The sequence below is a fragment of the Solanum pennellii genome, chromosome 6 (genome assembly GCF_001406875.1).
Source record: "Solanum pennellii chromosome 6, SPENNV200".
NCBI classification, from domain to species: domain Eukaryota; kingdom Viridiplantae; phylum Streptophyta; class Magnoliopsida; order Solanales; family Solanaceae; genus Solanum; species Solanum pennellii.
The window spans coordinates 45,451,507-45,463,719 of record NC_028642.1 but is presented as its reverse complement, the minus strand read 5'-3'; the positions used below and the strand labels follow the sequence as shown (position 1 = coordinate 45,463,719).

Below are 12,213 nucleotides of genomic sequence, written 5' to 3'. Positions count from 1 at the left end.
AATTTGAGATTTCATCTCATGGTTTGAAATTATGAAATGACATGTCAAAATGTTGGTTAAGAGCATGTTTGATATTGATACTAAAAACAACTTATTTTTAGAAGCACATTTTTCAAAAATGACTTTTTAAAAAAGTACTTTTGAAAAAAAATACAATTGTGTTTAGTTAATTCATTTAAAAAGTGTTTTCATAAACAAATTGCGTTTGTCTAGTCTTTTTCAAAAACTGTTTTTGAGTTCAAATTACAAAAAAAGAAGATAATTATTAACGTACCTCTAATATTAAAATTATTTATACGAAGAAACTGTTTCAGATATCTATGATAAAAAAATTAATCAAATTTTTATTAAATTATAGTGTATATATTTAAATTTTTAACCAATATTATACCTTTTTTGAGAGGCTGAATTTTTAATTTCTTTTTCTAATCTTGTAAAATAATTATTATATAAACTAAAACAATAAAATAATATATAACATTTTATATAATAATATATAAACCTAAAATAAATTATAAAATTTATATCTTATAAGAAATTTATTTAAACTTATGAAATATGCTCATTAATTATTAAAAAGTATATCGATAAATATATATACATGAAAAGAATATTTTTATTTCTGCTTAGGTTCTTTTTAAAAAAATAATAAATTTTTTTTAACTTCTTTCAAAAAATCAAGAAACCTGATTTTATTTCTATTTAAAAATATGATTTTACTAATTTCTCAAATAGTTAACCTTTTACTCTATATAATTAATAATTATCCACTATTAATTTAATTTAACATCTTTTAAGTTAGAAAAATGATATAAAATGAGAGAGTACCATGAAATTGGCCTTGTTTGAACGTCACATCCTCGCTTAGGCACAACACTACCCCACAAAACTAACTTTACTCACATCCGGCGTGCTTTCTCTCTCTTACCCTTTTTTTTTTCTATTTTAATTTTTCAAAATATCTAATTACATTACCGTTAGAGCTGTCAAAATGAGTTGGCCCAACCCAATCTTAACAAATTACAGAGTTAAATTGGTTGAGGCAGGTTGACCCTTTTAATTAAAGGGTCAATAAAAATAGCGGCTCAATCCAGCTTTAAGCGGATCACGGGTTGGGATGGGTTGACCCTTTAACCAAAAAATAAATAATATTACTCTCTTAGAAGGAGTATCTAAGAGTATCAGAATGTTGACGTTTATGAACACGACATCAATACATATAAATTTTCACTTATGAATCACACACTTCAGCGAACACTTACAGAAATACATTTATGAATCTCACACTTCGATGAATGCTACCAAAATACATAATAGTCAACGTAAGATTTAGCAAAAACATGTTGATAATTCAACCATTCCTCCCAAAAAAACAAGCTAGTTTAAAAGACTTGATTCTTTATGTTTTTAACATATTTATTGAGAAAAACTTTACAAATAAAACATTTTAAATATATATATATATATAAATACTTTTAAATATTCATAGCCGACGAGCTGGCCTCGGAGACTTGCGGTTGGGCCTACGAGGCTAGCGAACCAAGTGAGACTGAGCTAAAAAGCATCATTCCTGAATGAGTCAAAAAATTAGGACCAATCCCACTTAATTCAAGGATTGGGTTGAGCAGGCCTCGAGGGTCAAATCCATTTTGACAACTTTAATTACAGTTGATTAAATTTGAATTAACGTTAAAAAGGTTTTTGATATCACTCTCGTTTGTTACTCTCTCTATCCTTTCCCTCTTTTCTCTCTTACGCAGGATAAGATAAAATTCTTTCTAATAAAAATATTTTTATATTAAAAAAGTTTAAATTCAAAAAAATTTTCGATTAAAAATGAAAAATTACTTACCACTCTACTATAACTACTCTCTCTTTCCCCCCTTTCTCTCTATGCAATGGTAGATACAGTACAAAATGAAAATAGACAATCCACCTTAAGCCCCTTCTTAGGAGACTCCTTTTAGGTCCCCTCCCTCACTCATCTAAATCTTCAATTCAACAAGAGACAAAAACAAACACAAATCTTAAAATGATAAAAAGCTAAATCTAAAAGAGAAAACAGTTAAACAAAGACAAAAAAAAAAGTTCAGTTTTTTGTTGTAAGTTATGGTGGAAAAGGGTATAATCGACATTCCTTATTAATCCTTTATCTCTCTTACCTCCTTTTGTTTTTTTGTTTATGTTGTTGATTCAATCGGCACCCTGCAGTTTTCATCGGCGGCAGCAGCACCGGTGGTTTCTCGCTGAACCACCACCTTTCTAATGCCGGAGTAGTACTTTTTGCTTTCACGGCCTTGGCCGGACTTGCATTACCCGCCGCCGTCAGCTAAGTTAAAAAAAAAATCAAAAAATAACCGGCTAAAAATTTTCATTGTGAAAAGGAAATTACGTTATCACAGTTTCTTTTACGTCAATCTCACTTGTTGAAAACCCTAGAAATTTGTTGAAGAGTAGAGTGATTACTTTGTAAATGAAAGCTCTCAAACGAAGTCAGACTTCATCGTCTTCAAATTCACCTTCACCTTCACCTTCTTCAAATTCACCATCGACAGCGACGGCGACGGCGACGTCCACGGCGGCGTCATCATCCTCGTGGATTCATTTGAGATCAGTTCTATTTGTTGTTGCGTCCTCTTCACCAGCTTACTGTGCTTCATCTGATCGGTGAGTTTCTTTTCTCTTTGATCTGCTTCTCAGTTATTCCTATCACTGTAGTTTCTATATTCAGCTAGCATTTAAGTTAAATTTAGTGTATTACTCTCAGATCTCGATCTTGTGCTCTTTTTTTTTTTTTTAATGTTTTGCCTTAGCTATCTCAAAGTGTAAAAGTTGGATATTTTTTCAAATCGGTTGCTGAATTCAGTGTCCTCTATGTCTGTAGTGTTAGTCGATAGAATGATTATCTTTGTCTGTAATTTTGATTTTCGTGATTGTTGTGTTTGTTTCCAATTTGGGTATCTTCTTAGCACTTTTATTTGAACTCTTGATTTATATCAGCCAAAGGTTGCTAATTTACATCTGATCTCTACTTCAATTGTTTTAAGTAGTGTTTAGGTGATTGATATTTTTTTATTTGATTGTTTGCTGGCTGTATACTATATATTTTAGCTTACATATTTGACAATAAATATGAAGGCTAATAGCTATATATTTTTGGACTCTTGCTGCTCTCTTATTTTTTCCTTTTCTCCTCTTTGGGTAATGCAAACAGGACCAACTGTACATCTTTTAAGTTAAGAAAACATAGTACTATTGGCTTCTGAGGAGTGAGGATTGATTCAGTGGCAAAAGAATACATACCATAGTACTATGTGCTGTTGAATTATAAAAATTCTTTTTGTGGATACTCTCATGTTCTTCTTGCTTCTTGTAGGTTTTAGTTACTTTTTGAGACCAGTTTTGTACTTCCAATCCTATTAAACATTGCGAGGATAATTACTTGGTACACTGATTGCCATTTTTCTCATTTCCTCTGGATGAAAAAGGCCCTTTCGGAATTGGGATGCGATGTTCTGCCTTATGAAACACTTTTTATTTCTCTGATTTGTTATTTGTGGGATCTTCTTGCATCGTGTCTTTATGCGTGAAATCTGAGAAATCATTTGGTAAATGTTTTAACAGAATCTGATGCTTTAGGATAAAGGCATAAATGTTCTCATATATAGTCTATACTAGCATAAATCCCAAGTACTTAGGATTACAAAGCAAACTAGTACGATCTGCCAGTTATGGCTTGTTGGGCTATGTTGTTTGAACTGCATGACTGAACTTCTTACCTTGCCGTATCAGACAGAAGATTGATTATCCCCTCTCATAATGTTTCCTGCAAAATTGTCCCTCACATTTGGTTGTTAATATACTGGAATCTTTATTCACAGAGTTCAATAGAATCAAGTAAATGATAGTTTACAGGAAAAAAAAGAATTCTTTTGCGAAGTTTTATTTAGAGGTAATTGGCAATGCTTGTACTAGGATATTTGATTTAAAAAATGTATGACGTGAACAGTGGGAGGTAACAGAGAATTGACCTTTTTCTAGAGTGATCATATGATCGATACATGATATAGACTAACTATGTCATTCTTTATTCTATTTTATTTCTGAATAAAATAAAATAGATGCACATCTGCTTATTGGCTATTGCAAATCACACCAGTCAAAGATATATCTATGCAGAAGCATTCTGAGAGGTTAAGTTGTCCTTGTGTATAATCTCAATAAATTAATCAAATACATCATTGTTGAGTCCTTTGTTTCCTGCTACGACTTTCAAGTTGTTCAGCCTTAGCTTCTGCATAAAACTGTTGAAATAGGTTGTATCTGTAAATCTTTGTGATATTTCTCAAGTTGATTTTTTTATAAGTTGCTTGGCTATGTTGATTAAAGCTGAATTGGGGTAACTTGCTAGTCATCGATGTACCACGACTCAAGCTTTTGTCAGATAAATTTTAACAGTGCATAATTTAATTTTGTGGATCTTCCTTATTCCTTAGGCATCTTACTTTATTTTGTAATGAAGCCTGATAATGTTAATCTTTATTTTTGGGCTAGGTGTCTCTTTACTTCAAATAATGCAGCTAGAAAATGAAAATAATTTGTATAAGCTTATCATCTCCAAGATGTAACGATTATGGACTTGTGGTCATTTAGTTTCCTTTGATTTGATCTGTGTTTGCACTGGTGAACAATTTTTCCCTGTCACCTTTATGCTTTTCCTTTTTAGCTGGATTGTTGAAGTTGTGAAATTTTTAATGATGCTGAATGTTTTGTTTTATTAAATGGTAATTTGATCTGCTAATATAGTTACCTTTACCTGTAGCTGTCGTTTACTGAAATGTTTAATTATGGCTGTTTCATTTCAGAGGTCATCTCAAATCACCATGGTCTCATAGAAAGAGAAAACATGTCCTTTCACCGCTTCGATGGAGAAGCTTTTTTGCCCCCAATGGAAAGCTTCGTAATGGAGGAGTTAAATTTCTGAAGAAAGTTCGAAGTGGAGTGAGTTCCTGCACCTTGGTATTTTTTGAGAATCGCATTTTCCATGTATTCAGTTATTTGCATATTAGAACTTTTAATGTTTGTTTGGGAGTGTGAAAGGGAAGGAAAGCAAAATGAAGGGAAATGAGAAGAGGGGTTTTTAAAGAGAATCATTTTCTTTTCCTTGGTTAAGGTGAAAATAACACATTTTTCTTTTGTTTGGAGTCCAAAAGAGGAACGGAGTGGTGAACTGGAGTGTAGACTGCTTTGCTTATCAAAATTTCTGTTGATTTTCTCCTTTCCAAAGAGGAAAGAGAATCTTGTGGGACAAACTGCAGATCATTTTCTCTGTCAAAATCTTTTTCCTCTATTGTCAAACGCAAACCTAACAGCAGAAAACCTTACCATCTTCCTTTTCTTTCTCTTCCTAACTGTCCATGTAAGGGGTTGGTTCGTTTACTGAACTTTGTTTCTCTTATGCAGGGAGTTGATCCTAGCATCAGGGCAGAGGTTTGGCCTTTTCTCCTCGGGGTGTAAGTTTCTCCTCTCGTACTAGTTACCATTATTAAGATTGAAATTTGGTTCATTCCACACACTCCTTCCCCCCTTTCTTCTTTCACTTTAGTGGGCCAATTTAGTTTGCCTTACTTCCCAAGGGAGATGATGGAATTTCATTGTCCAGATTGATGAAATTTAACTTTCTTCCAGTTCTGTCAATTAATTCGTTTCCATAATGAGTGAGATACTTGGTGGTGTGATGGGCAGGCAATGTTTTTGTAGGGTCTCTGTTTGTCTAAATACTCTATGTGTCGAATTTTTATACTGGTGAAGGCTTGGGTCAGGGCTGATAATTATTCCTTGTGTCTGTGCAGCTATGAATTGGACAGTTCCAAAAAAGAAAGAGACACTGTAAGAAAAAAGAACAGGTAATGTCTCCAAATACATCTGCTCTACCTCGACAAAGGTGTCATACATGAAAATCTTTTTAATCTCTGCTTTTCAGTTGATAAGTTATAATCACCTTTCCATTATTAGTAGTTCCAATTCATTTTTGGACTCCATAGTCATACTCCTTAATGGTGCATAAATATCTGAATGCAGAAAGGAATATGTGATGCTTCGGAGGAAGTGCTGCCAACTACTGAGACACAATAGTGAAACCTTTAAGATGAAAGTGACGGGTGGAATCGGAAACAACGGAGACAGTGGGAATCTCATGGAAGGGATGGATTTCCCCGACTATGAAGATGTCAGTGCCCTGGAATCCCTCTCTAGTGGGGACCGGAGCCCATTTGTTGAGGATTCAGACAGTCACAGCAATTTAATGTTGGATGAATTTTCTAGTTCCAAACGAGCCATGGAGCCAAATGATGTCTCCGACTCTGAGTCGTCAGATTCTGATTCCTCTGTAGATCATGATGTGAATCATAGTTTCCTCTCTATAAGAAGCATGTATGATACAGCCGAATTGCATTCCAAGGTTGACTCGTCTCCTTCAGAGACAGAAGTCCAGAAACAGCCTTGCAATGCAGAAGATTTTGCTACATGGCAACGAATAATCCGGGTTGATGCAGTTCGTGCTAATGAAGAATGGATAGCATATTCCACACCTCAGGCTGGAGTAGTATCAGATGGTCGTGCACGCTGTTCTGCGCAGGCTGTTGGATTGAAGGACTATGATCACCTAGAGCCCTCAAGGATCTTCCATGCTGCTCGGTTAGTTGCCATCCTTGAAGCCTATGCGCTTTATGACCCTGAAATTGGCTATTGCCAGGGAATGAGTGATTTGCTTTCACCAATTATTACTGTGATGACAGAGGACCATGAAGCTTTTTGGTGCTTTGTTGGTTTCATGAGAAAGGCTCGACATAACTTCAGGCTTGATGAGGTTGGAATCAGGAGGCAACTAAATATTATTTCTAAGATTATCAAACATAAGGATTCACATCTCTATAGGCACTTGGAGAAGCTTCAAGCAGAGGATTGTTTTTTTGTGTACAGGATGGTGGTAGTGCTCTTCAGGAGGGAATTGACTTTTGAGCAAACACTCTGCCTATGGGAGGTAATGTGGGCAGACCAGGTCGCTATTAGGGCTGGGATTGGGAAGTCTGCTTGGAGTAGGATTAGGCAGCGTGCTCCACCAACAGATGATCTTTTGCTTTATGCAATTGCAGCATCTGTATTACAGAGGAGGAAACAAATCACTGAGAAGTATAGTAGCATGGATGAAATTTTAAGGGAGTGCAATAACATGGCTGGTCATCTTGATGTATGGAAGCTACTAGATGATGCTCATGATTTGGTGGTCACTCTCCATGACAAGATATAGACACCTTTTGCCTTCCAAAATTTTATACCACTTATTTATTCTCTTTGCTAAATTCAGCATCAGTGAGTCGGTGCTCTTCAAGTTTTTGTGGTGAGGAAGAACTTTCTACCTGACAAGTGAAAACATTGCTGCTGCTGCTCTTTTTGGGTCAGAGATCGGGGTTATCTATAACTCTCAACTCTGCCGAGTACAGGCACTGCTATTTTGCTCGATTTCAGTGTAGCCATTATTAGAAAGCCTGTGTTCCAGACTGTTCTACCATATGCTCAATATATATCGTTTAAGTTCTCATTTTTAATGCTTATTAGAGTTATAGTTATAGGAAAACTTATTCAGACTGGATATGTTGTACCTATTGACCAACTTGCTTGGGATCAAGGAGTGGGGTGTTGGGTTGGGAGTCGTGTGGGCAAGCACGAACTGGATCAGTTATATATATTTAAGTATCCGCTGTTGGTCACGAGAGCCTTAGAACTGTTTGTCATACTTTTAGCAGTTGGGATGTAGAATGGTTGGTGTTTGGTTTTTGACTTTCGAGTGTGCTAAGCAGAAACATTGAAAGCCTTGTACTGTTTGTCATTGTTATCCTGTTTGCCTGTAACTTGGGTCCGGTGACGGAACAATAAGAACATTACCTTTCTACCAGAGCTGCCAAAGTGAAGATACAACCAGGGGCAAGCTTCTGATTGTGCACAAACTGCATGAGCAGTTAATTCACAATATCACCATGTTAACAACCCTTCACAAGTTACCGCCACGGTAGCTTCAGATCAGGTATTAGATGTTGTTCTCCAAGGAGATAGCCTAGGTGTTAAGGCATAGAATTAAAAGCCTGGAGACTATAGGTGAAGAAATTCATCTCATAGGGCTCAACTACTTATAATTCAAACTCAGCTTACGAGTTAATCGGTTAGCTGCAGCTATATTTTCTAGAACAGACTGATGTAGCACAGAAACTACTCAAAATAGAGAAGGCCGTCTGTCAAATAACCAGTGAAGTCTATTGTTTACAACATCGAGGTCATTAACTGTGAAGCACATACAAACTGATAATCATGGTTCAGCTACTATAGCTCCTATGTAATTCAAATAGAAAGCATTCTGAATATTCAAATTAGATTGTAATGGATTTACTTCTCCTTGGTGTAGTGTCGCACAGCAAAGGCTAAGCCCAAAATCAAGAGGGGCACAAGGATTTGCAAAATTTTGATAACAAATTCTGAAGTCTTGTCTGGATTGTATGGGGCTTGTTGTGGAGGAATGTAAGCACGTTTTAGAGGAACTGTTGACTGATCAATATCTCCAATGTAATATTTATCCATCATCTCCCTAGCAGAATCACTGTGGCCGACGTCTTCAAAGTCATTTGTTGCATCTTTCCCTGTCACACAATCAAATGAATTTCACATACCAGGCCTGGCCATAGAGAAATGCATTAAAACTCAACCAAGATAATCTAAACTTCGTGAAATACTCGGGCATTACCTGTTGCTGAAAGCAAAACTTCATCACCACCTGGATGATCTTCCATAAATGGAGTCACATCATACACCTGGACAGCAATTTAATATCAACACATCAATCAATATTTGCATTACACAAGGAGAAAAATAAGGACTTGGATCCTCAAATGGAAGACATATGATTTGGTCTAGATAACATAGGAAGTATCCAAGAAAAAATCAGACAGTCAGGGGAAGTCGGGTTAAAACATATTTCATGCCGTAAGTAGCTTAAAGAATAATGTCCATTGTGGAATCCTTTGAGGTACTCCACAGTTGGGCTTTCTTAGTCTCCAGCAGTTACTGCTGACTGGCTGGAAATAAAGTTGAACAATTATATTAGATGTACGTTCTAAAGATTCTTCGTTTTAACAAATCAGATGCATATTAAATTTATGTTGTGAAGATCAATCCCTTTTTGATCAAATGAGATGAAAGGATCCTTGTTTTATCAGTTTACTCTATGTTTCAACAAACTGAGTCAAAATTGCTGATTTCAAAGTCACGAACAGGCAGGGGAAGTCGGAACTAAGACATGTTTGACATAGTTAGCATAACACAAGTCTAATTTACCTTTCCATAAAACACACTCCTAATAGGTTTAGGGCTGTGCCACTCAGACCGAGAGACACATGACCGACAATGCTTCATGTATCTAGAGATCTTCATCTTTGAATCAACACAACATTAGAAAAATGTCATCTGCTTGTCTTTTACTACGAAATGCTTATATATGTTTCTGTTTTTTGCAATAAATTCTTTAATGTGACAAGCCTATTTTCAATATATGAGACATCACTCACAATTTCCTAAAGAGGTGAAGGGACTATTTCTACTAGATAAGTGGTAAGAAACTTCCTAGCATAAGGAGAAGATACAACAAATGTAAATTTTCAGTTAGTTGAACCATTGTATTTTGCTTATAGTATGAAAGTCTATGTAACCTTAGTCAATCTGTAGATTGTTTAGTTTATCCTCATTTTTTCTTATCAAAGTTAGGCCCATGTGGACCATTCCCCCTATGCTTTTGTAACTTCTTGAATGTTTATAGACATGGTAGGGGTTAAGCCTAACCCCCCACACTATTAAGGTGATGGCATAAAATTAAAAAAAAAAAGTCAATTTTTTTTGGGGTAATATGATATCTACCAACCCCTGATGTTAATCAACACCAAGAGAGAAAGCCAATTTTATGTTACTAAGATAAACCTTCCCAGCATGAGCAACAAAAAAGTTGTCTCCGACTGACCTATAGGTCACAGATTCGAGCCGTGGAACATGAGGTAAGTTGCCTACATCACACTAAAATTGACAAGGTAAAGTTTAAGAATAGTGAACAGAACAACTAAGCTTGCACAAAAACAAACAATTCAACACCTACTTAAACAAAAACCATATCAGATCAGCAAAGCTATCCCTATATGCACAAACAATTCGATAACTTCAATGAACATTACTTTCTACAACCCCAATTTTTCATCTCAATAAGTTGAATTAATGGCCAAATAAGAGAAAAAAAACAAAACCAATCAAGAACAACAAGATTCAAACTCATCACGATCTTAATAGCTCAGTTGATTGTCTATCTGAACTTTCACCTCGGTTCAAACTCATTAATCATAAAAATACATCTGATAAGAATACTAAAACATCTAACCTTTCCACTGATAATAAGCCAACAATCTTTGGTCTTGTTGTGCTTTGCAACCTCCTCAAATACATGAACTTTATGATCTGACCCCATCTACTGAAAAACCCCAAATAAAGTTACAAACTTTTAACACATAAATAAGCAAATCAAAGAGATTTAACATAAGCAAATCAAATATAAATGGAATTTGTATACTCACACAACAGGATTTTTAGTGTCTCTTTGGATTCTCCAAATCAATAAACAATTTTGAGTAATATTTATAGTGGTGGAGATGTTGACAGAGAAAAGAAATGCCCTTGAAATTTAATGGAAATTACAATCTTATTTTCACGCCCATGGTTTATTGGACTCGAGTGTGCCACACGCGCATCAAATAAATTCTTTGCCGACCGGGGGTAGTTGGGGAGTTTTTTTATTTAGTATAAATAAATGAACTTAAAAACAATGACTTTTGTTTTTTTTAATTACGTCAAAAAGTTTTATATTTTTAATTTTTTATTTTAATTGTTATTCTATCCGATGTTTATTATTTATATTGAAATTTGTTTGAATCTGAATTTATGCTCAAAAATTTCAAATCCATTTACTTCCTCCAAATTTGTGTTTTTTTTATACTAAAAAAGAAATTTAATGCTCAAAATATATTGATTAGGTTTAGGGTATATGTTGGAAAAAGGGTTAGAATTTTTTCTCTAATTACAGGGAGAAAATAAAAGAGAGAAATAACTAATGGTAAAAATATTATTAGAATTTAAAAAAGAATAAGAATTGTTTTTATTGAATTTAGACAAAAGAATTAATAATACAATTACAATTACGAGAGTGTAGATTTATATGATAGCATTCAATATTCATGTGCTAATTTGTTATTATATTTTTGGTATCTAATGGCCAAACATATTTTCACTTGATTTGGTAGAGAGAATTTTTAATTAATTGGCAATTTATTTTAATGGGATTTTTAGGACCTTTTATTACCCATTCAGAACTTGTGTTGATAAAGTAATTTTTTCTTATTTGGCAGCTTGTTTTTAATGATCTATATTTCTTTTTATAGGGCGTAAAAAATGAGCTTAATTATAGCTAATCCATCTAATCTATTAAAAATTTTAGGAAAAAGTTTCAAAATAATTATATTTTAGCTTTTAGTGGAACTCCTTAGCGACATAATTTTATTATTTATTTAAAACGTTATTTTTTTAGTATGTCAAGGGATTAGTTATGTGTTTATTTTATTTTGATTAATTTGAAAGAATACAAATAATTAATATCATAACAGAGAAAATCATAGAACAAAATAATTCAATAAAGGTAAAAAAAGATTTTAAATACAAATTAGTTACATTCTGAAAAGAGCATAAATAGTCATCTTTCTATCGAGCGTTTTTTTGCTTTTTTCTTAAGAACATTAGTTTGTCTTCCGATAACTTTCAAAGCTTCATCAATTTGAATATGACATATTTTTTGTTCAAAATTTTTTAAAATTGACGACTATAAATTTGTCACACGAAATTTTTAAAATTGACGACTATAAATTTATCGCATCTTGGGAATAATCGAAAAACAATCATGTGTTTTTTTCGATTTTTTATTTCTATGGATGAGATATTCATATGAGTACAAGAGTATTTTTTTTTTATCGATTGAATTAGTGAAATCTTTTTATGTTATTGGGATTTATAGCCTTTTTTAGATATTTTGGATTCAAATTATGATGTATAATGAATGAAATTGTTTATTTTCATTTA

The 12,213-nt window shown here is 33.9% G+C and overlaps 2 protein-coding genes across 2 annotated transcripts; one reads left to right on the top strand and one right to left on the bottom strand.

The window, feature by feature from the left end:
• Nucleotides 1-1,912: 1,912 nt before the first annotated feature.
• Nucleotides 1,913-7,954, top strand: LOC107023075 (GTPase-activating protein GYP7-like). Its single transcript, XM_015223621.2, has 5 exons — nt 1,913-2,667; nt 4,866-5,001; nt 5,464-5,513; nt 5,853-5,906; nt 6,082-7,954. Exons 1-5 carry the CDS (start codon nt 2,474-2,476, stop codon nt 7,307-7,309), a joined length of 1,662 nt encoding a protein of 553 aa, XP_015079107.1. The 5' UTR covers nt 1,913-2,473; the 3' UTR covers nt 7,310-7,954.
• A 301-nt stretch (nt 7,955-8,255) lies between these two features.
• On the bottom strand, nt 8,256-10,812 carry LOC107023078 (cytochrome b5-like). Its single transcript, XM_015223625.2, has 4 exons — nt 10,662-10,812; nt 10,469-10,558; nt 8,795-8,861; nt 8,256-8,690 (listed from the first exon to the last, which is right to left on the bottom strand). Exons 2-4 carry the CDS (start codon nt 10,553-10,555, stop codon nt 8,440-8,442), a joined length of 405 nt encoding a protein of 134 aa, XP_015079111.1. The 5' UTR covers nt 10,556-10,558; nt 10,662-10,812; the 3' UTR covers nt 8,256-8,439.
• Between the last annotated feature and the right edge of the window lie 1,401 nt (nt 10,813-12,213).